The sequence below is a fragment of the Dasypus novemcinctus genome, chromosome 12 (assembly GCF_030445035.2).
Source record: "Dasypus novemcinctus isolate mDasNov1 chromosome 12, mDasNov1.1.hap2, whole genome shotgun sequence".
Lineage (NCBI taxonomy): Eukaryota > Metazoa > Chordata > Mammalia > Cingulata > Dasypodidae > Dasypus > Dasypus novemcinctus.
In genome coordinates, this window is record NC_080684.1 from 46,178,716 (window position 1) to 46,204,343 (window position 25,628).

At 38.7% G+C, this 25,628-nt stretch overlaps 1 protein-coding gene across 2 annotated transcripts in view; it reads right to left on the bottom strand.

Annotated features, from left to right (window-relative positions):
* The window catches only part of GNS (glucosamine (N-acetyl)-6-sulfatase), a 60,186-nt gene that overhangs the window by 17,957 nt on the left and 16,601 nt on the right, over positions 1-25,628 (bottom strand). For both annotated transcript variants that reach the window (XM_058308367.1, XM_058308368.2), the window contains 6 exons: positions 19,407-19,472; positions 18,900-18,998; positions 13,478-13,645; positions 11,361-11,443; positions 9,554-9,672; positions 7,672-7,775 (listed from right to left, as the gene is read on the bottom strand). In XM_058308367.1, the coding sequence (XP_058164350.1) occupies positions 7,672-7,775; positions 9,554-9,672; positions 11,361-11,443; positions 13,478-13,645; positions 18,900-18,998; positions 19,407-19,472 (639 nt within the window). The remainder of the gene's footprint in view (positions 1-7,671; positions 7,776-9,553; positions 9,673-11,360; positions 11,444-13,477; positions 13,646-18,899; positions 18,999-19,406; positions 19,473-25,628) is intronic.

The window sequence follows — 25,628 nt, forward strand, 5'->3', positions numbered from 1 at the left end:
TGCGCGTGGGGCTCCCCTATGCGGGGGACACCCCTGGGTGGCACGGCACTCCTTGTGCGCATCAGCACTGCATGTGGGCCAGCTCCACATGGGTCAAGGAGGCCCAGGGTTTGAACTGTGGACCTCCCATGTGGTAGGTGGACGCCCTATCCATTGGGCCAAGTCCGCTTCCCTCTAATTATTTTATAGAAACTGTTTTCCAATTTAATTATTCAGATTACTTCACTATTTCTGACATTTCTCAAAGCCTTAAAAGTTGAATGCTTGCCACCAATGAGGATATTAGCCTACTTATAGTTTCTCAAATTGATAACACTGCTAAAAAAGTTTACAATGGGCTTTGAAGGCTGCAGAAAATGTATTCCAACATTGCATCAATTAAAAAAAGTTTCCTTGAATAATACAAAACTTAGGAGTTTTTAAACAAACATTCTAGAAATTAAAGACTTTGTCCTGCATTTATACCTTACTTTATTTCCTTGGTCTATTCGACTATTTTCCTTTTTATATACAATGCCTCTACAGGGCCTAAACCAACACTGTCCAATAGAAATATAATGGTGGTCACATATGTAATTTAACATTAATTAGTAATCATATTAAATTAAAAAGCAAAAGAACAAAACAAAAATACCTGGTGAAATTGTATAAATTTTATTTAACCCAATATGGCAAAAGGATTATCATTTCAACGTGTAAGCAATATGAACCTTTACATTTTTTTTAAAAACTTGAAGTTTTAGAAATCTGGTACTTTACAATAATACACCTCAATTTGGACTAGCCACCTTTCAAAGTGCTCAATGGCCACAAGTGGCTGGTGGTTACAGTAGTGGACCACACAGGCCTAAAGAGAATCTAAGCGTAGGCTTGGAAATCACTTAGTTGCGGGCTAGAAAAAAATCAGAGCGATGAAGACAATCCACCAGGGAAACAAAGGGGAAATCAGAAAAAGTGGAACTAATGTTTACTGAGCACATACTCATTTAATCCTTACCGCAATCCTAGCATATGTATTTATCCCATTTTACACGAAGGAATGAAAATATGAACAAGGTTAACAGCTTGTAATTGGAAAAGCTTCCACTTATTTAAAGTAATAGTCTCCAAAATTTTCTGAAAAAAATCTTAGATCTACTTAGGAGAGATAAATATGGGTTTGTTGTTTTTAAATTAATGACACAGTTTTTATTGTCAAATCAGAACACATACTAGCTCATAAGACAAGAGAAACTTTTCCAGATATTTCAATAAAATTTGTTATTTTGGTGACTTAACATATGACAGACTGAGAAACAAAATTGATTTTGTGACTTGGGGGGAAAATGCAGACATTTTATCCAAAGTTAATTATTTTAGCATCTTCAGAGAAAACTCTGAAGATGTGATATTACAGTTCTATAACAACACGTATTCCATGAACAAACGGGGATTAAAAAAAAAAGAATTATGACACTTAAAAAAAGAAAATGAAAAGTACACCTATGGAGGACAAGAAAACATTTTCAGACCATTACTCATTAGGGGCCATGTTTCCTGATGGTCAGACTGGCTCTTGGAAGCAGAAAAAATATATATCCTGGCCCTGAACACTGGTGTAACGCTGAAGCCGTCAAATTACTAGTGGGAGATAAATTTTGAGAAAGATGATTCATGTATTAAAAAGAACAAACAAAAACTATGTTTTCAGAGTTTATACAAGATCCAGTGTTACACACATCTCAGAACTCTTTCTCACAGATGCCTATAATTTTCGAATCGTCCCTAAAATGACAAAAAAAAATTCTCTTTTCTAGGATTTTGTTTCGCCTAAGAAGTAGACAATCTCAAACTTAGCATACTAACTACGTCAAGAGATGTGATAATTCTAGTGGATACCTAGTATGAATGAAGAATTCAAGAGACAATTATACCTAACTCAGGTTCTCATACAACCAAGAATTAAAATGAACTGTATCGCCCCCTCACTGTAATGAATTCCAGAAATATTACCATTTCAAGTTCCTAGAATGGAATTGCTTTTATCGTTGTTTAGGTATAAATTAAAAGCTAACACAGGGAAGCAGACTTGGCCCAGTGGTTAGGGTGTCTGTCTACCACACGGTTCAAACCCTGGGCCTCCCTGACCCGTGTGGAGCTGGCCCACATGCAGTGCTGATGTGCACAAGGACTGCCCTGCCACACAGGGGTGCCCCCTGTGTAGGGGAGGCCCACACACAAAGAGTGCGCCCCGTAAGGAGAGCCACCCAGTGCAAAAGAAAGTTCAGCCTGCCCAGGAATGGCACCGCACACATGGAGAGCTGACGCAGCAAGATGACGCAACAAAAAGAAACACAGATTCCCGTGCTGCTGACAACAACAGAAGAGGACAAAAAGAAAAACACGCAGCAAATGGACACAGAACAGACAAGTGGGGCGGGGGGTGGGGGGAGGGAAAGGGGAGAGAAATAAAAAAAATAAGTAAATCTTAAAAAAAAGTTAGAGAAGTGGACTTGGCCCAGTGGTTAGTGCGTCCGTCTACCACATGGGAGGTCCGCGGTTCAAACCCCGGGCCTCCGTAACCCGTGTGGAGCTGGCCCATGCGCAGTGCTGATGCGTGCAAAGAGTGCCGAGCCGCACAGGGGTGTCTCCTGCGAGCCTACCGCGGAAGAAGTGTGCCCCGTAAGGAGAGCCGCCCAGCGCGAAAGAAAGTTCAGCCTGCCTAAGAATGGTGCCGCCCACACGAAGAGCTGACACAAGAAGATGACGCATCAAAAAGAAACACAGATTCCCGTGCCGCTGACAAGAACAGAAGCGGACAAAGAAGACGACGCAGCAAATAGACACAGAGAACACACAACCCAGGTCGGGGTGGGGGGAGAAGGGGAGAGAAATAAATCTTTAAAAAAAAAAAAAGTTAACATAAAGATTAAAACACACACACACAAACAAAAATATACAGACTCATTGATAAAATTGGAATATAAAAAATTTTGGCAAGACTAAAATTATTTCATAAATCACAGTCCCACAGTTAGAGAATATTCTTAGGATTTACATATATAGACTTTCTGCTTAAATAAAACCTCCCAGAAAACCCTGCGGCAGGGATATCCTGCCTTGAATCTGCTGGATAAATGACAGAATTGCATAATTACTGAAGAAAAAACAAAACAGGAACCCAAAAATGGTCTCCCAGGGGAATACATCAGATTTCGTATAGATATTTAAGCCATGTGTAAAAGAATTGAATTCATGGAGGGCTTTCAAAGAAAAGACTCAAAGCACACCAGAAAACCACCCAAAACCATTTACTGAAAGGCACAGTGATTACATAAATAAGAGCTGAGAGCTAAACATACCTTGGGCTACACTTCAGGGGATTTGCCCTTCCGCCCCAGCTTCCATAGCAAGAAAAAAGCCAAGGTTTCACCTAATTACACTTATAATTTAGTTGTAACACGCTCCCAAATTCACGACCAGGGAACCTAAGCTTAAAAGTGATTTAAGGATTTTGCCCACAGTCTCAAAGTCAATAGGTGACATTCCTGACTTCCCAGTTCAAGTCTATTTCCCTTGGACCATGTTTTGTCATTCTAGGTTTCCTATTAACCTTTTCCTTTCTAAGATTCCTTTTGAAGAACTTTCATCACCAAATCTAAAAGCTGGGTTATTTCTAGCTAGAAGAGACAACTTCAACAGCCAATTTTTGGCATCCACATACATTACCTGCGCCTGCTCTTTCCCAGAGCCAACATATGGTTCACTGAGTCGTCAAATAACTGTTTTGCTATCAGGCAGTCCGAAGCTAAGCTCATTATGCCCAACTTATCACTTACACAGAACTACTGGCATCAAAGCAATTGGGCCAATATATGATGAATCACCTACCATCTATGAACTTTGTGGTAGATAAAAGTGGCACTTCGTTCTTCTCAAACTACATCTGTCAGCACAGCAGTATAAAAAAAAAATACAAAAAAAAAAAGAAAAAAAAACACGGATTTTTAGAGCAGACAGGTTTTTTCAGGCCTGATTCTGCCATTAACCATGCATCCTTGATATGGTCCATTCAACCAATCTGGATGTCCAAAGTGTGTTAAGGGCTAGGTATTTTAAGTTTAGATAGCTCCTTTCCACTAGGAATTCAGAGTAAGACAGACAGACATGATATGGTATGATAAGTGTGAGGCCTGTTGGGAACATGTAGGGGCAGAGTCTGGAGAGCCTTCCTGGACGGGATCCTAAATGACAGAAACTAGCCAGGTGCAGGGGGCATGAGCTGAGCATTCTAGACAGAAGGAGTATTTGTAGAGGCAAGGAAGTGAGAGAGGTAGTTCATATAAGGAAGGGAAAGCAGTTCAGTATGATTGCCACCTTTTGTTCCTTGAAAACATACAAAAAGGCCTTCTGGACCTTCACATTTATGGCTCTTCTGCTCAGGATGTCCTTCTCACAGATCTTCCCTGAATAAATCCTTTCCAATATCCAGGTTTCTGCTCAAATGCCTTAGAGGCTTTTTCTGACTACCTGTGTCTAAAGTCTCTGGTTGTCAAGAAGCCTGGAGAGGGAGGCAAGTACCAGACTGTAAGAAGTCTTGGACTGGGAGGTGGATGTGGCTCAAATGACTACCACATGGGAGGTCCTGGGTTTGGTTTTGGGTGCCTCCTAAAGAAGAAGAGCAAGACCATGAGCCGATGTGACCAGCTGGTGCGGTGAACTGACATGACAAGATGATGTAACAAGAGACACCAGGAGGAAAACATAATGAGACACAAAACAAAGCACAGAGTGGAGGTGCCTCAAGTGACTAAGCGCCTCCCTCCTACATGCGAGATCCCAGGTTCAGTTTCCAGTGCCTATTAAAGGACGATGAGCACAATAAACAGACACAGCAAGCACAAACAATGAGGGGGGAAGAAATAAATACATCTTTAAAAAAAAAGTCCTGGATCATCCCAAGGAATATCTCTGGGTGAAAAGAAGGCAGTAGAGATTCTTCAATCTTTTTGAACTCCAGTTTCCTTAGCTCTGTAATAATGGGGTCATTGAGGTCTATTACCCAATGCAGTTGGAGATTAAACAAGAAAACACATGAAGCATCTAACTGGAAGTATCCCAATCACAGCAAAGATTTGATTTCTCCAGCTCTGAGGGCTGACCCTCAATGTAGCAGCTATAGCTTTACTGATGTCGGGACAGACATGGGAGCTCTCTGACATAAGGATTTTTTTTTAAACAAATCAATTTTAATGGTACATACTAATAAAGCAAATGATTCATCAATCAATGGTATTTAGTATAATCATAAAGTTGTGCATTCATTATTTCAATCATTATTAGAGCATTTTCTTTATTTCAATAACAATAATAAACAAAAACCAGACAAACAAGCAAATTCTTCACCTCTCAATCTCTCTGTTTCCCCAGCTATACAGAGCCACTGTTTCTGACTCTTCTTGCACAGTTATTTGACATAGGGATTTAAGAACTGATCTTCCCTGCTTGTTAATGATTATAGCAAAGGCTTCTGGTATATTGTGCTTTTACAAGAAGATACTTAATACCTTTTTTTTTTTAAAGATTTATTTATCCTCTTCCCCTTGTTTGCAGTCGCTGCCTGCTCTGTGTCTGCTTGTCTTCCCTTTAGGAGGCACGGGGGAGTGAACCTGGGACCTCCCATGTGGAAGACAGGCACTCAATCACCTGAGCCACTGAAGCTCCCTGGTTTGTTGTGTCTCTCATTGTCTTTCCTCTTTGTGTCTTACTTATTGCTCATCTTGTTGCGTCAGCTCACCATGCCTGCCTGCTGTGCCAGCTCACCTTCTCTAGGAGGTGCCAAGAACCGAACCTGGGACCTCCCATGTGGAAGGTGGAAGCCCAATTGCTTAAGCCACATCCACTTCCCAAATACTTGTTGACTGAGATATAATGTAATGTTTAAGTACATGGACTCTGGAGCCAGACTGCGTAGAGTTTAAATGCAGGGCTTGGCTATTTGACCTTGAGCAACCCATTTAACTGCTGTACCTCAGTTTCCTGATCTGTAAAATGGGGTAATAGTACTTATCTCATAAAGCTGTGAGGGTTAAATGAGAGAATACAGGTAAAACACTTAAAACAGCACCTGGCACACACTGAGCATTTATTTATACATGCTAGTTACTATTATTGAAATGGCTTCTTAAAAGCCAGTCTTCATTTAGATTGAACTGTTAACTGTTTTCAACTGTTAATTTAAAGCAATAGTTTGTTCATGAGCAGCTCCTTACCCACACTCATTATAAGTGGTCTTAGCAGCTATGCCCCTTAGAAATATACACAGCTGCAGCCATATTCCCCTCAATCAGCTCTCAACATCAAGCTCAATAAAAAACTCTTCAAGAGTTAATGGTCTTCCAAACTTGCCTATCTCCTTTGAAAGGACAGGGCACGTTTAAATAACGATAAAATCTGTAGCTGAAAGTGACTGGCCTTAGGAACATGGGTGGTTAAGAGAAAAAAAAACTCAAAATACAAGTAGGAAGGCCATTTTACTTCCTGAAAGAATTTTAAAAGATCTCCCACCAAAAGCACTGAAAAAGGAAAAGCGTAAAAGATGGACACAGTCCTTTACTGGTATTTAAGCAACAATGGAACTTTGATATCAAACTCATACAGCTGTCCTTTATCTATTGGCAAGGAAGACTGCCTAAATGCCCAATATACTAAGAAAGTCTGGCCCGTTTTGAAATCTACTTTGCAATTTCAGTTTAAATTATGTATTTGCTTTGTTTCTTTTGTCTCACAGAACTGGAGCAGAAATTGTATAGGAAGGAGAGAAAACATAATTGGTAGAGCCTATCAACTCTTAGCTATTAGGTTTGGGGGAAAATGTTTTGGATGAAGGTACACAAGGTACTAACAATCACTAGAAACAAAGTGCCTCTGTCTTAGGTATAATACTTGGAAAAAGACAGTAAACCAAATGGAAGGAGCAACAAAAGAATGTATTATAGAACTATGGCAATTCTAGGAGAGAAAATCAGGAAAGCAGAAAAGCATTAATAAGGAAAAGTCCCATACAGGGAGAGATTAATTCTCAGAAAACATGTTTGTCTACAGCCTTATACTCAAAAGGGAGGTCATATCTGCAGCACATACCACATGGGAGCTGGTCAGAAATGCAGATGAGAATCTGAAGGGGATTCACATGTATAATAAAACCTGAGAAGCTCTCTTCGAGAAGACTATGGGCCCCAAACCAGGCTACACTGAAAAATCATCTATAATCTTAAAAAAAAAAAAAAAGATGCTGAGTCATTAATTCAGACCCAGTAAGTCAATCAGAATCTTTCCCTGTTTTACCCAAGGATATACCATTTCCTTCACAATTTCAGAGAGTGAAAATATATAAGTGCCTTCGCTAAAAATCCCTGCTCTACGACAAAGTAAAGATCTAGGCTACAAGGGCAAACAAAACGATTCATGCAAATGTGGTGTGCATGTATAGGGAAAAAATCTGGTCAATGGTGACATAAGAGTTAAAAAAAAAAGAATCATTGTCTTCAAGACTGATAAACATACTTACAAGGTCTTAGACCAATCAGCCTTACTGATTGATCCTCATGGGAGGAGAAACCTAACCTGTCACTTCTCACTATTTTCTTAGGCAAATGTCTACCTGTAAACATAATCCTGTTAGGCACTTACCTTGCTTGTCTGATTTGGTTTGATCCCGGGTCCTCGAACCAACAGTGGAACTTTGATATCAAACTCATACAGCTGTCTTTTATCTATTGGCAATGAAAACTGCCCTGAAAACAAAACACATAGGGAAAATATGGAGCCATGATAGAAGTACTGCTTATACTTTGTTTCATTTATTTAACCAGTAACAAAAATTAAATCAACTTTGTTCTACCATTATGGTGGTGTAATTGTTTAAATTTGCCTGTATTTTTAAATTTTGCCTGAATTCATCTTTTTAAAATAAAGACTCCCTACAAAGACTACAAAGACTCCCACTGACCTAAGATAGAACAAATTTAGCAAAAAGAATAACTGGAATGTAATGAAACACAAATATACATGTTTTCATATAATCTATGTTTACAATGATGCCAATTGATTGAGGTTACTCCAAAAACTGAAGGAAAAAAAACAAATTTTATCCTGCCTTTTCTGAATGAACTTCATTTCAAGATAATCACAGAGTTAATGAGAGAATGCTTTTCTCTGAGAATTCCAGTTAATAAATGTGAAAGGAGATACAAAATTATGAAGTCAACATTTTGCAGTTCCTAATAAATTTAGGCAACAATCATCAATGGAAGCTTTATCATACTCAAGCTGATACTTCCTGAGCCACCAATCAACACTAGCATCTCTTTAAGTGGGACAACAGCACAATGGGTCTCATATGATGCTACAGAAGTACCCAGCAGCATCAACGAGGAAACTTCTTGCCTGAAAATGTGAATTTCAAGTCTCTCGATCTAATTACCAATCTATAAGAAATGCTGAGTATACATGAGTTAAGGTATCACAAGACTTCAATTAGCCAAATTCAGAATGTAAGACATTCTGAAGGACAAACAGCCCACTTTTTCTAATAAATCAGTGGCAAAATGAAAGACAAGAATGAACTACAATGCACAGACCTTGTCTGCATCCTGATAAATAATAAACTACAAAAAAAAAAAAAAAAATCAAGGAAACCTGGGAATACAGACTGGGTATTGTATGGTATTAAGGAATTACTGTTAATTTCTTAGGGGTGATACCAGCATGGTAAAGTAAAAGTGACCCCTTAACAGATATATACTCAAGTGTTGACAGGTGGAATAATAGAATGTCTGGGATTTGTTTCAAAACATTCCAGCAACAAAAGAAAACAAGAACATGGAGCAGGGAGAAATATTCAAGATTGGCCACATGGAGCTGAAAAAGCAAAATTGAATAATGGGAGTTTAGTAGTCTCTAGATTGAGTGTTTAGGCATTTAAATATATTACTGTGAATATTTTTTAATCAATCTGTTTCTGTCAATTCCATTCAAGTGGAAATTTTTAGATGGGAAAGAAGAAAACATTTATTTTTAACTACAGAAGGTCCAAGTAGAAATGCTGAAAGACAAGGACATGGACTGACTTAACATTGCAGTTTAAAAAAAAATCCAAACTCATTGCGCAATGCATCCAGAGGTTTTCCCCAAAGGCAAATGCAACCTGCTTTTGGTCTAAATATCTTGAATGTCTTGCCTTTGTTCTCTAAGTGCTACTTATCCTTTAAATCTAGTTTAATTTTTCTGACTCTTCTATAAAGCTTTTCTGACTCAAGCCCATAAAGACCACTTCCTGATCCCTACTCCTACACCAACACATAATTTGGCACATGAAACAGCAAATAACGAATCCTGCTCTCTACCAATGGAAACGAGTTGGCCCTCTAACCAGGGAGGTCCTAAGGGCAAGACCCTCCCTCTGGCATGTCCACTGCTTAAAAGGACCAGACCTTCTTGCCAATGCTACTGATTGGGTGAAAGAGGAAAAACACTCACAAAGGTCACAGGATTACTTAACCCTGCCCATTACCTGTGTGATAGCCATTGTCTGATGTATAAAAGATGTAAGTGTTATTAAGATCCCCATTGAACTCCAATCTCTTTATCAATTTCTCCACAAGGTCATCAACTGAGAGTAGAGTTTGCCACCTGCAAATGAACAAAGGAAGAAACGGTGACTTCAGAGGCAATGGCTGAGGAATCACTACCCTGTCAAAAAAAGTCCAAAAAGAAACAAAAATCTCTCCCTACAAACTCAAATACCAAATCCCCTGCAAAAATTGATCAGAAAATTACAGAACATAATTAAGTTCATTCCAAACTTAAATGCTGCCAAAGAAAGAAATTAGACTTTTTATAATGAGTTAGCTTTATTATTTATTTTCACTGGTGATGAAAGTAGAGAAAACTGGAAGGGGAAGTTATCAATTCAGTACTAATTATTACAGATGAATTCAGGTATACCTGTGTTACAACAGTGTTTAAAAGTCTAAACTAGGAGTCAGCAAACTATGGCCTATGGGCCAAAGTTGGCCTGTCATGTGTTTATAAAGTTTTAGTGGAAGAGGAGCCATGCTCATTCATTTACATTGTCTAGGGCCACTTTTGCACTACAGTAAAGAGTTAAATAATGACAACAGAGGTATCTGTTGACCTACAAGTCTAAAATATTTACTATGTGGCCCTTTACAGAAAAAGCTTGCAGACCAAAGGTCTAACTAAATACTCACTATAGGTAAGTAATGGGTTTTTTAAAAATTGAGAAAAGAATTTCTTGAAAATCCCAAACAATATAGGCAAATATTTTGCTACAGTCTCAAGCCTTTGGATCTTTTGTAAACTACTTGGGCTGATTTCTCACCTAGTAACATTTTCTTTAGATCTAGGAAAACAAACTTTCTACCTAATGGCTTAAGTTTGCAATATTCCTTAACAAGTCAAAATGGATTTTTTAACTTGTCTTGAGGTTCAAAGCCCCCCTCATACTACCTGAATGTAAAGGAATCTCTTCCCATTATACCACCTTTCCCACTGACTTACTTCCTCTACCTTGTCTCAAAAATAATATGTTGGGAAGTGGATGTGACTCAAGAGGTTGGGTGCCTGCCTACCATATGAGAGGTCCTGAGTTCAGTTCCCAGTACCTACAAAAGATGATGAGCAAGATGACAAGCAACATGATGGACAGGCATGGTAAGATGACACAACAAACGGACACAATGAGATGATGCAACCAGGAGACACAAGAAGGAAAAACACAATGAGACACAGAACAAGCAGGGAGTGGAGGTGGCTCAAGTCATTAGGCATCTCCTTCCCACATGGGAGGTCCGGAGTTTACAGAGTGCAAACAATGAGGGGGACCAAAATAAAGAAAGAAAATAAATCTTTAAAAAAAAATCATGTGGTCAGGAGCATTTGGAATAAAATTGTCAGGTACGGCTAGCAAAATGCATTTATTCAGAATTTTTAAAATCCTTAAGTAGGGAAACAAGGGAGATGTGTCAACTGAGATTGATCAGCTCATCTAATCACAGGTTATCAAAACAGTAGTATTCACACCTAGAAGTTTTAGGAAGTTGTTTTTGTATTTCAAGCAGAAAAACTGAGCTACAAATACTCATTTGTAGCTCATATTCAGCTTTAGAAAACTACTTAACCTAGGGCATTCTGATTTCAAATTTTAGAAGTTTTAAAATAAAATACTTTGCATTAAAAACAACAACAACAAAGAAACAAAAACCAAAAAAGCAAACACATGGTGCAGTATTCCTGTTCATGAGTTGATTTGTAGGGGCCTCAAAGACCAACCAGATTGAGAAAGTAGCAGCTCTTACCTTCCTCTAAATGCATGATCTAAAAACTGTATTGAAGAATTTGTCATCGGGGTCTTGGCTTGCCTAATTAACCAGTGCTTGTTCTGAAATTTAGAAGAAAACAACATATTAACACCAAATCACCATAGTCAAACTACTAAAGTAGATAGTGAAAAAGAGTCATTTTATACCCTAACTAAAAGGAACTAATTGGAACGTGTTTAAACAACTTCAGACCTTCCCTCCCCCTCCATTCTGTTCCTAAAAGAAAATTTCTGCAGCTTAATTCTATGCTCTCACTAATTTGTCAACTTCTTTCTATCATTTTTTTTAAAGATTTAAAAAACCAATTTCTCCACCCCTCCACCATTGTCTGCTCTCTCTGTCCATTCACTGTGTGCTCTATGTCCACTTGGATTCCTGTCAGCAGCACCGGGAATCTGTGTCTCTTTTTGTTGTGTCATCTTGCTGCATCGGCTCTCTGTGTTTATGGTGCCACTCCTGGGCAGGCTGCACTTTTTTTGCTGTGGGATGGCCCTCCTTATACGTCGCACTCCTTGTGCATGGGGCCCCCTATGCGGGGGACACCCCTGTGTGGCGTGACACTCCTTGCGCGCATCAGCACTGTGTGTGGGCCAGCTCACCACGTAAGTCAGAAGGCCCTGGGTTTGAACCCTGGACCTCCCATATGGTAGGTGGACACTTTATCAGCTGAGCCAAATCCGCTTCCCTCTACCACTTTTTAAATCATAAAAGATCTCAGCCCCTTTGTTAGGAGCATTAGTAAGCATTAATAGAAGATTTAGTGACTGACATTGGGAAACTACTGGTTAAAATTAGATTAGATTTATAACCTTGATTCTATGCTTTGAGTTTACTAGAACACAAATGAGTAAAGATTAACTTTACCTCCAAGTTTTGCCTAATAAGTTATCATTCTATAATACCTGCCCTCTATTTTCCTAGCAAAGGTAATGATCATCCTAGACCCTTGGGAAAAATCCCATTGTAGGGATTTCCTAAAAGTCCAAATTTGGAAGGTCCATCCTATTAAAAAAAAAAAAAAAGCCACATTTTAAAAAACAAAACATTCCCACACACCATGAATACTCTATTAAAAGAGCCATAAGTTAGCATTTCCCCAACTCTGTTCCTCAAAGTATTCTTTAGTTAAAAGTTTGAAAAATACTACACGGCACATCTCATTAGAAATTCACATTAGAACATTAATAACTATGAGAAGTCCTATAACAGAGAGAATTTAACTCAACGTTTCTCATGGGAAATTCTATTGACTTGTTTTGAAACACTGTTTGAGAATGGCCCTCCAGTCAAAAGAACACAATTCACATAGCTCTAGAATCATACTTAAGCACATGTTTATGATGTGCCAGATAGTATGCTAGATGTTTCCATGTACTTTATTCTAAAGTACAGTCTAATAAGGGATCAGAATCTACCACTTTCAATGGAAAAACATAGGTTGAAGATCTTGCTCGTGGTTCTTAGCTAGAAAGTGGTAGTGTGGGATCTGACTCCAAGACTCATTCTTTCTACAAGCTCATAAGCAAGATCCCCAAATGATGGACAGGAGAAGTAGAGGTCTTTATCTTCCTGATTAAGGGAAAGATAAGTAACTGGCATTTCACATGAAATATTTAGGTTATAGTAGCAATTAATCATTTCCCACTCTGGTTCATTTCTCCATTTGACTTCCCTTCCCAACCACACTGCATTGCCTACCCTTTTTTCTTTCTAGCTGCAGCCAGCAGAGGGCCATCTGGAGATGGCTGCAGGCCCACCTTAACCATGAGGGGCATCTATCAGTCACTGCCAGGTGAGAGGCAAGCCAACACCCATGTTATCAGGAGGGCCTGAGTGATATGCCTGGAATGTGGAAAGATGACATTTCCTTAGCGTTCTCTGCAGACTCTCCACCATCTCACTGGCTGCACGGCAGATATTTTCTCCATACTTCTCAAGCAAGTTTATATTGTTGATGGTACTTGGGACAGGTGCAATTATCTTTAAAAGACCTTGAAGGAAAACCAGTTAAATGGCTCTAAGGCTTCCTGGCAAGTATATTATATATATAATAACACTGAGCATGGCTTAATAAAAGGATTAGGGAAAGCTACCGTTCCATGGATGTTGAAGTTCTTGTTTCTTGGTGCAGAGATATTCTGGAAGCTCTTCTGGTACTGAGGTGCAGCTATCCAAGGTGAATGAGGCGCTGGAGTGGAAATCATCATGAAGAATGGCTCAGAGTTGGACTTGTATCCCAGGAAGTCCAAGGAGATATTAGCCTGGCACATACAAAGATGCTGTCAACTCCTATCTTACCCAATAGCTGAGTACTTTAATAAATATTCTCCAGTGAACAGAGGGTACAGGGTCACATTACCTTTTTAAAAAATTTATTGAAGTAGATCACTCATACATAAGCATACATAAACAATGGGTGTAGAGTAATTTTTGTGAACTTACAAAACAAACATACATAACATCACAAAGGGATCTCATACCTCACCCCATCACAATACCTTACATTACTGTGAAACGTTTTTAACTAATGATTAAAGAGCATCCTCAAAATATTACTACTAACCAAAGTATCTTATCCACTTTTTATTTTCATATCATTTATACATGAACATAAACAGTAAGTGTACAGTAAAAGCTGTGTACTTAAAAAGCAAACATGCATAACATCATACACGGGTCTCATACATCAACCCACCACCAATACCTTGCTTTGTTGTGAGACATCTATTACAAATTATGAAAGAATATCATCAAAATCTTACTACTTACAGTCCTTATCTTACATTTGGTGTATTTTCCCCCCAACCCACCCTATTATTTTTATTTTTTTTTCTCACCCTATTATTTTTAAAACATATTTTTATGATAGAAGTTGTAAACTTACAAAACAATCATGCCCATGTGCAGAATTCCCGAACACCACCTCGCAACATACCACACACCACAGTGGAACATCTATTATAGATTATAACATCAACTTATTACTAAGTCTACTGTGTACATTTGGCACAGTTTTTCCATACTTCTCCATTATCAACGCAGTATATCTTTGGCACAGACACATGAATATTACATTATTACTGTTAACCTCAGTCCATAGGTCACTCCACTTATATTTTTCCCATGATTCTCCACATTCCCACCACCCTGCAATAGCAATATACATCTGCTCTAAACTTACCAAGGACACTCTTGCATCTGTACCATCAACCACAATTCTCATCCACCTCTGGGCTGATGGCTGATATTCAGTCACTAATTATTCTCTGGCAATTGGCATTTACATCCCTGGAATACCATTTTCAGCCACATCCCCATTTAAAAACCAGTTTATACTCACTATAATGTGTTACCATCAACTCTGTACATTTCCACACTTTTATAGTAAAGCTAATTAAAACTTCCACATACATTAAACATCAGTAGTCCATCTCAGTCCTCTTCTTAACTCCTTTAAGAATCCATGGCCTACCGCCAGGTCTTGAAGATCTTTTCCTACATTTTCTTCTAGAAGCTTTATGGTCCTTGCTTTTGTATTTATGCTTTTTATCCATTTTCAATTAATTTTTGTATAAAGTGTGAGTTAGGGGTCCTCCTTCCTTCTTTTGGTAATGGATATCCAGTTCTCTTAGCAGCTAGGTGGGTTTGACAGTCTAGTCAAAAATCACTAGATGTGAGGGTCTTCTGTTTCTGAACCATCAATTCGGTTCCCTTGTTTTGGGGTCTGTCCTTATGTCAGTACCATGCTGTTTTTACCACTGTAACTAGGTAGTATGATTTAAAGTCCAGAAATGAGAGTCCTCCAACTTCACTTTTCCTTTTTAAGATGTTGCTGACTATTCAAAATCCTTTACCCTTCCAAATAAATTTGATAATTGTGTCTTCATTTAAAAATGGTGGTGGAATTTTTATTGGGATTGCACTGAATCTGTATATCAAGTTGGGTAGAACTGACATCTTAATGACATACAGACTTCCAATCCACGATCATGGAATATTGTTCAAATTATTTAAGACTTTTTGATTTAACAATGAGTTGTAGTTTTCTGAATACAAGTGCTTTACATCATTGGCTAAGTTTATTCCTAAATATTAGGATTTTTTATCTGTCATTTTTTATTTTCACCACTCTTTTGACACTCTTAGCTACTTTTACTGATATAATCTTCATTTCTAGACTCTCTTCCAGGCCTTTCTCTCCTGTCTTTACTTCCCAGGCTAAAGCACATCCTTTAGTATTTCCTGCAAAGCTGGTCTCTTGGTTACAAATTCTCTCAGTTTCTGTTTATCTGTGAATATTCTAAACTTGTCCTCATTTTTGGAAGACAATCTTGCCAGATATAAGATTCTTGGCTGTAAGTTTTTCTCTTATAGTGTCTTAAATATATCATACCACTATCTTCTTGCCTCCATGTTCTCTGATAAGAAATCAGCACTTAACCTTACTGGATATCCCTTATATGTTATACATTTCTTTTCTCTTGCTGCACTCAGAATTGGTCTATTCCAATTTATTATGATGGGAGTACACTGTGCTTGTCAGACATGGATATCTATGTCCTTCTCTAGGGCTGAGAAATTTTCTATCATTATTTCTTCAAATATTTCTTCTATCCCTTTTCCCTTCTCTTCTCTTTCTGGGACACCCATAACACGTATGTTTGCATGTCTTTTAGTTCCCTAAGACCTTGTTCCACTTTTTCCATTCTTTTCTTCATCTGTTCTTTTGCATGTTTGCTTTCACAGGTCATTTCTTCTAGCTCTCCAATCCTTTCTTCTGCCTTTTCAAATCTCCTATTATATCATTCCAGTGTATTTTTAATTTCCTTTATTGTGCCTTTCATTCCCACAAGATTGGCTATTATTCTATGTATGTTTTCAATTTCTTCTTTGTATTCATCCAATGTCTTCTTAATATCCTTAATCTCTTTAGCCATCTCACTGAATTTATTAAGGAAATTTGTTTGAACATCTATGATTAGTTGTCTCAACTCCTTTTATGTCCTCTGGAGGCTTATCTTGTTCCTTTAACTGGGACATAGCTTCCTGTTTCTTGGTGTAGATTGTAATTTTTTGTTGGAGTCTTGGCATCTGGTTTATTAGAACATTTATTCTGGGTGCAGTTTCTTTCTTTAGTTTAGGGCTTTCTTGCCCTTTCTCCCTTGCTGGTTGTTTAGCAGGAGCCAAGGAAGTAGTTCTTACTATAAGCTGTGGAGGCTCAAGCTGCCCTCATTGTGCCAGCGACTGAAGAAGCTTCTCCCAGCTTTCTCCTTTGCCAGGGGTAGGGACAGAGTCACAGCCCTGTTTAATAGTCCAGGTCGTACAGGCCTAGACTGCAGTTGCCTAGAAAAGACCTATGAAGCCTCATGCCCCTTTCTCCCCTACCTGGTGTGGGGGGGAGGGTTGGAGCTGCAGGGGTGGGTAGCAATGTATGTCGTGCAGGTCCAAAATGACTGCAATTGTCCTGTTAGACTTCCTATTATTCAGTCTGTGCCAGTTTCCTCCCTGCTAGAGGTGGGGCTGAAGCCTAGGCTTTCACCTGATATGGGTGAAAGAAAACAGTTTCTACTATCACTGTGGTTTTCAGTCAACCTGGCTTTCCCTCATGCTGAGGGCAGAGTCAAAATGGCGACTACCGGTCTCATTCCAACTTGAACAGGTTCAAACTTTGCTGTTCTTAGGGTTATACTTTAGCCAGCTGAATTTACTAATCACAGCTGAAATGGGTGGTCAACAGTCTCTTCTTCCCGTTTCTGGGAATGGAGCTTCCAATTCCAGCCATAGAATAGTTCCTGAGGTGGCTTGCACTGCCAAAGGATGATCACCGGCCCTCTCAACATGGCCTGTATTTTCCCAGAGAGGCTGGCACAGGTTCCCCCAGCTTCCTCCCTGTCGAAGGTGGGGCTGGGGCTTTGGCTAAAGCTGCAATCCAATCAGGATGGAAAGAAGCCCATGCCTACCAGCACTGTGATTTTCAGTCCGCCCTGGCTCCCCTCATGTCAGAGGTGGAATTAAAATGGTGGCTACTGGCCTCTTTCTGACTTGGACAGGTTCAAACTTTAACTGTTTTCACGATTATACTTTAGCCTGCTGAAATGCTCATCAGGAGCTGAAGTTAGTGCCCAACTGTCTCATCCTCCCCCCATTTTGGGAAAGTGGATCTTTGAATTCCAGCTATGGAATAGCTCCCAAGGCAGCTTATGCCACCAGTGGAGGATGGGAGCTAGCCTCTGTGGCAGGGAGGGCTCTACTTAGGAATCTTCTCTGCAGATAGGCAATCTCCTGCCATTCTATCAAGGATGTTTCAGTATGCTCTTTTGGTTTCCTGGAGCCCCAAATAGGCGCTTTAGATAGCTCTGGGTGATTACTAACTGCCCTGTAGCATAAGCTGACTAGGGAAGCTCCTTATTCCACCACCATGTTGCTGGTTGTCCCACATTAGCTTTTAATCCATCTAGCATATGGTTTTATGACACATTCATTTTATGTTTGTTCAAACAAAACATGCTTTTTAATAAAGTATTCTGGGCAATAATTTTATTAAAAATTTGAAAACCATATGCTCAAAAAAGATTAAGATCGTCATTTTATATGATGTAGAAATTGTTATATCTTTAAAAGGAAATATTAATAGTTATTTGGTCATTTTAGTATTAACTATATAAATGCAGGTTAGAGTACACACGCTGATGCCTTAAAAATGTAAAGAGAGCCAACTTAATTCAGAACAGTGGGAAAGATTAAGTTACTTTACACCATGAAAATATGTAGAGTAGAAGTCATAAATTGTGCCAGCTGAAGTAGCTAAACTTAATGAATAGCTCTCCTGTACCTTCAGGCTGGTGTTTAATGTTACTTAAGTAACCCAGATACCCTGATTTATTTTTCTGATCGCCACCAAATAGGATAATAAATGAGTATGTACATACACACACACGTATACATACATAAAATCTCCTACCACTAGAAAATTAACTTGCACAGAATCAGGGGCTTTGCTTTTTGTACTGCTGAACACCTGACCTAATGGGTACTCAAAATTTGGTGAATGAACACCCTATGGAGGCTTGCCACTGAAAACACCTTAGGTAAGATAGTAGGGCCCAAATTCACCCAATTTCAGTAATTCAGTATATATAAATACGCAATATCCAAAGAACTCCCTCATCTCCTATGAATCCCCCATCTTGCAGCCACTGAGTCAAACTAGGATCAAGAGTAGAAACCCCTATAAAGTAAAGCCTTATCAAATAATATATATAGTCTTAGAGATCAGCCTTTGGAAAATGCATTTGTTCCTTGAATTTCAAGAACATAAGCTCTGAATCTGACTTATATAACAAAGGAAAACACTCTCAGAAGATTTCAATCAGTTGAAGTATTCTTTGGCAGTTAGACTACAGTTATTATGCATTTACTTATCCCACGTGAACAAATATGACAGAAGGTTTGTCTAGGCAGAGTCTATGATCAAATGTGAGCAAAACCTGCAAGGAAAGAACCACAGTAACTCACCAAAACATCTGTCAGATAGTCCACACTGTAGTTCTCACCATGCTTCCGTGCCTTTCCATTGATAGAGAGAGTATAATTATAATATTTAGAATTCTTTTCCTGTTTGAAAAAAAAGTAAAATTTGTTATGAGGTCAGAACACAAGACGAAAATCTGAATCCAGGCTGGGCTCAACTGTAACTATTTTCAAGTGATAAGACAAGTCAGTACTGAACAGCATTTTTTGACTAAGGTTTTTATTAACTGTTGGTATAGTTTCAATAATATGTCCTACTTTTAAAGCCAGAATAGATCAGAAAGGACAGCAAACTATGCTGCTAAACCTTGCGTAATGCAGAATAATCATCACAGAAAGAAGTGACTCACAAATCAGTAGACTTTAAGGAAATAAAACAGCCAATGGTAACAGCAAACTAGGTTATGTCAATATTAGAGCTAATTAGTCAGTAAGTACACTTTGCATCTGTAGGGCTGTATATAACTGCCACTGACTTCACTAATCACTTACCAAGGCATACCAATAATTCCAGCCTAGAGGAACGTGTTCTAATCCTCCTGCATCTGGGGCTCCATACTGAAAAGCAAGACAAGAAGGACATTAGAAGTCCGTAAACATGAACACCCGAGAAAGTGTAAACTTTTAGAATCTTTTTAGATGAGTGCGTAAAACACAGTAAATGCTCAATTTCCCCCAATATGTAAAACATTCAAAGAGTAAAGATTACCAAAATAGTAAGAACTTCTAAAGCAGGGGTTGGCAAACTATGGCTAGTGGGCCAAATCTGGCCCTCTGCCTTTTCTGTTTGGCCCTTGAGCTAATAATTTTTTCAACCATTTAAAAATGTAAAAACTAATCAAAAGACTATTGTGTGAAATGTGAAAGTTACATGAAATTCAAATTTCAGTGACTATAAAGGTTTATTGGAACACAGCCATACTCATTCATTTGTAATGTCTATAGCATCTTTTGTGCTACAATGGCAAGGCTGAGCAACTGCAACAGGGAGATAGGGACTAAAAGCCTAAAATATATACCCTATGGTCCTTAACAGAAAAAGTTCAAGTGCTTAGCCCCCAGGGCCCATCAAATCAACCATTCATGTGATGAGTGCTGAGTTGGTGGTAGTGCAGAATGAATAATCTACCTGACATTGTGGCTAATAGCAGTCAAAATAATTAAGATTGTGAGTTATCAGGATACTACTTCAGTTATCCTGCCTGAAGAATGTACTTTTGGAGCTCAGTGTAACTGATGAGATGAAGAAATGATTCCATGTTATCTCAAAAAGGTTTAATGTCTTGGAATAGAGTCTCTGTATTTAAAAAAAATTTCTCCTGATTTTATATGACCTTAAAAATATAAGGTGAGTGACCTGCATTTTCTCTTTAGGATCCATATCCTTAACCCAATAACTTAGTATCTATTTTACTTATTTCCCATGATTCTTTACTGACTCATCTTCCTTCAAATGCACAAGGTTGCAGAGTCCCCTAATTGCTGGGAGAAGAGGAGAAATTAACAGAAAATTTAGATTAGACATTAAGATCTCTGGCAACCACAGATAAAGTGATGAGAAAATGTCATCTTCGTTTTGCCCTACATCCCCAGTTTTACTAATCTAAACACTCCCAAATAAAAGCTAACTTCAAACACTCCCAAATACACTAGTTTCCTAACTTGGACTTTATCTAAAAGTTAAGGCCAATGTGGGGGATTTGGGGCCATGAAATCTGAGACTCTAATTCTTAATCATAAGTAAGAGGCTTGACAGGTCACACTGAAGTATTTCTCCATCCATACCTATGAGGTGGGCAAACTAACACTTAGCTGTTTGCTTTAATGGTTCAAGTGTTCCAGGCTCTGGGTGTTTACCCTTTATCACTGATCTCTCCGTGTTTTATTCTCATTTTGGAGATGAGAAAGCAAGTTAAGCATTAAGGTGTTATAATTCAAATATTCTAAAGAAATATGAGGAAAGATTCTAAGAGTAAACAAGTCTTTACTCTGATTCTGATAAATGAGAAAAGGAAACAAAGATGCTATGACAGCATATGATAAACAGAACTCCTGAGGAAAAAAGGGAAGCTGTATTCAGGACAGTTTTAAAACAAATGCTCATGGAAATATCTGATTTTAGGCAAATCACATAGTAGACAGATTATGATAAAACAAAATATACCAAAAATGCTTTAACATAATTTTAATTGGCATTAAGAAATAATTAGGGTTTCTGGGAAGAGGGGGTCAGAAGAGGTAGGCAAGCTCAACTCTTGCACGACATCAACAGAGGAAGGGCAAAAAGCTGTTCGAAGCATGGACTTTGGGGCTCTTCAGACCAGTGCTGACCAGCCCCGAGGAAGGTAAGGGATAGAAAGATGAAAAAGCAGAAATGAAAACAATGAATTACTAGCTGCTGCAACCAGGAACTGCATCCATCCCTCACACCCTTAAGGCAAACAGCCGCAATGAAACCAATGCTCACTGCAGCCAAATGAGAGGGGAACATACGTCTTCCTCCATGGGAAGAGGGAGGGTGCACTGGACAGCAAAGAGTGGTTTCTCTTTAGTGAATGTGACCAGCAGAGCCCACCTTGAACACTGGCTCTGGCCAGAACAGAATCATGTGCAAGTAGAGGTTGAGAGTCACCTGTGTGGAAGGATTCACCAATGATTGCCATCTGCTGGCTGGCTGGCAAACTGCAAGAAAAAATGCTTTTAGGTATCTCGTCTCCCAGTTCCCCTTGATCTGGTCTGCACCCCATTAGTGAGTCCTCATCTTATTTTGATAACTTAAGCTGGGGATTGTTAAAGACTTAGAATAAGTTGGACCAAAAATCAAAGAACTATGAAACAAAACCATTAGGCAAGAAAGAGAAACTGACCATCAGAGTAAATTCACTAACATATTCAGATATCTAAATAGCAAAAATTACAGGCCATACTATGAACCAGGGATAGGGCCCAGTCAAAGGAAGAGACCAAAAATCCTGAGGAGGCACAGGATTTAAGACAACTAATCAATGATAATCACCCAAGTCTCCTAAACCAAGGCCTTTAAGGAAAACATGATTAAAGAGATAAAGGATATGAAGATGACACTGGGTGAACATAAAGAACAATTTGAAAGCATGCAAAGAAAAGTAACGAAGCTTATGGGAATGAAAGACACAATAGGTGAGATCAAAAACACATTAGAGGGAAATGGACTTGGCCCAGTGGTTAGGGTGTCCGTCTACCACATGGGAGGTCCACAGTTCAAACCCCGGGCCTCCTTGACCCGTGTGGAGCTGGCCCATGCGCAGTGCTGATGCGCGCAAGGAGTGCCGCGCCACGCGGGGTGTCCCCCGCGTAGGGGAGCCCCATGCACAAGGAGTGCACCCATAAGGAGAGCAGCCCAGCGCGAAAGAAGGTGCAGCCTGCCCAGGAATGGCGCTGCCCACACTTTCCGTGCCGCTGACGACAACAGAAGTGGACAAAGAAACAAGACGCAGCAAATAAACACAGAGAACAGACAACCGGGGAGGGGGAGGGAATTAAATAAATAAATAAATCTTAAAAAAAAAAAAAAAACACATTAGAGGCATGGGAAGCAGATTTGGCTCAACTGTTAAAGCATCCACCTACCACATGGGAGTTCCAGGGTTCAAACCCACAGCCTCCTGACCTGTGTGGTGAGCTGGCCCATGCACAGTGCTGATGCGCGCAAGCAGTGCCATGTCATGCAGGGGTGTCCCCCACATAGGGGAGTCCCACGCACAAGGAGTGAGCCCCGTAAGGAAAGCCGCCCCATGTGAAAAAAATGCGCAACCTGCCTAGGAGTGGAGCTGCACACACAGAGAGCTGATGAAGCAAGATGACGCAACAAAAGGAGATACAGATTCCCGGTGCCGCTCAAAAGAATCCAAGTGAACACAGAAGAATACACACAGTGAATGGACACACAGAGCAGACAATGGCTGGGGGAGGGGGGAGGGGAGAGAAATAAATTTAAAAAATAAATCTTAAAAAAAAAAGCAAAAAACACATTAGAGGCAGACAGAAAAGGTAAAACTGAAGAGAGAAAAGAACACAGAAAAGAATGGAAAAAATTGAGCAGGGGCTCAGAGTTGAGTGACTACCTGAAACACAACGTACGTGTCATGGGAGTTCCAGAAGGAGAAGAGAAGGGAAAAGGGGCAGAAAGATTATTTGAGGAAATAAGAGCTGAAAATTTCCCAACTCTCATGAAAGAAATAAATTTACATGTCTAAGAAGAGCACCATACCCCAATCAGAATAAATACAAATACATCTACTCCAAGACACATACTACTTAGAATGTCAAATGTCAAAGATAAAGAGAAAATTCTCACAAGGGAGAAGCAAACCATCACATACAAGGGATGTCCTGTAAGAGCACAGATTTCTCTTCAGAAACCACAAAGGTAAGAAGACAGTGTATGATACAATTAGGATACTGAAAGAGAAATACTGCCAGTTGAGAATTCTTTATCCAGCAAAAAACGGTCCTTCTAATATGAAGGTGAGTATAAAATATTTACAAACAAAAACTAAGAGAGTTTGCAAAAAAGAATCCATCTTTGCAAGAAATATTAAAGGAAGCCTTAGAACCTGAAAGAAACATACAGGAGAGAGAGAGGCTTGGAGGGGAGTATAGAAGAAAGAATAGCAAAAAGGAAAACCATAGAGTAAAAAGACAAAAATATGATATGACATATGAAAACCAAAGAATGAAAGGTAGCAGTAACTAGTGCATTTACAGTAATATCTTTGAATGTGACTGGATTAAATTCCCCAATCAAAAGAGACAGGTTGACAGAATGGATAAAAAAAATATGAGCCATCCATATGCTGCTTACAAGACACTCATCTTAGATTCAGGGATACAAAACGCCTGAAAAGAAAGGTAGGAAAGAGATACTCCACACAAATAGTAACCAAAGAATAGCAGGGGTAGCTACTAATATGAGACAAAACTGACTTTATTTTTTAAACTGACTTTAAATGCAAAAAAGTTATTAGCTACAGAGAGCCACTATATATTAATAAAAGGGACAACCCACCAGGAAGATATAATAGTCATAAATATCTATGCACCTAATCAGGCTGCCCCAAAATATATGAGATAAACTCTAAGAAAAAACTGAAGGGAAAAAAGTCATCTCTACAAATATCACTGGAGACTTCAACTCCCCATCCACATCATTAGCTAGAACAACTAGACAGAAGATCAACAGGGAAACATAGAACTTGAATAATATAATAAAGAAGTTAGACCTAACAGACATATACAGAACACTGCATCCAAATTCAGCAGGTCAAACATTCTTCTCAAGTGCCCATGGATCTTTCTCCAGGATAGACCACATGTTAGGGCACAATTCCACTCTCAATAAATATAAAAAGACTGAATTTGTACAAAGCACCTTCTCAGATCATAATGGAATGAAACTGGAAATCCATAATAGACAGGAGAAAAGTAAATCCACAAAAGTATGTAGCTCTGAACAGCACACTCCTAACTAATCTGTGGGTCAAAGAAGAAATTGCAGGTGAAACCAGTAAACATACTGACACAAATAAAAATGAGACCACAGTGTATCAAAAGTTATGGGATAAAGTGAAGGCAGTCTTGAGAAGGAAATTTATAGCCCTAAATGCCTATATATTACAAAAGAAAAAAGAGCTAAATGCAAAGATTTAACTGAACAACTGGAGAAACGAGAAAAAGAACAGCAAATCAATCCCAAATCAAGCAGAAGGAAATAACAAATTTTAGCACAGAAATAAATGAAATTGAGAACCCAAAAAATAGAGAAAATCAACAAAACCAAAAGCTGGTTCTTTGAGAAAATCAATAAAACTGACAAACTCCTAGCTAGACTAACAAAGGAAAAAACAGAGAAGATACAAATAAAAACAATCAGAAATGAAAGGGGGAAGTTACAACTGACCCCACAGAAATAAAAAGAATCATAAGAGCATATTATGAGGAACTGAATGCCAACAAACTAGACAAAGTAGATGGAAAAATTCCTAGAAATGCACAAATAACCTATACTAACGCTACAAGTACAAAATCTTAGCAAACCAGTTACATTTAAAGAGACTGAAGCTGTCATCAAAAATCTCCCAGGATAGAGAAGTCCAGGACCAGATGTCTTCAAAGGTGAATTCTACCAACCATTTAAAAGAATTAACACCAATTATGTTTAAACTCTTCCAGAAAATTGAAGAGGGAAAATTACCCAATACATTTTATGAAGCCAACATCACCCTAATAACAAAGCCAGATAAAGATACTATAAGAAAAGAAAATTACAGACCATCTCTCCAATGAACAAAGATGCCAAAGCTCTCAACAAAATACTTCCAAATCAAATCCAACAGCATATCATAAGACGTATACATCACAACCAAGTGGGATTTATTCCTGGTACAAGGCTGGTTCAACATAAGAAAAGCAATCATGTAATATATCACATTAGGAAACTGAAGGAAAAAAACACCCATGATTCTTTTGAAAGATGCAGAAAAAGGTACTGGAAAAAATTCAGCATCCTTTTTTTGATTTGAAAAACACTTCAAAAGATAGGAATAAAAGGAAAATTCCTCAATATGATAAAAGGCATATATGAAAAACCTACAGCCAACATTGTAATCAATGGAGAAAAGTTGAAAGCTTTCTCTCTAAAATCAGGAACAAGACAAAGATGCCCACTATCATTAT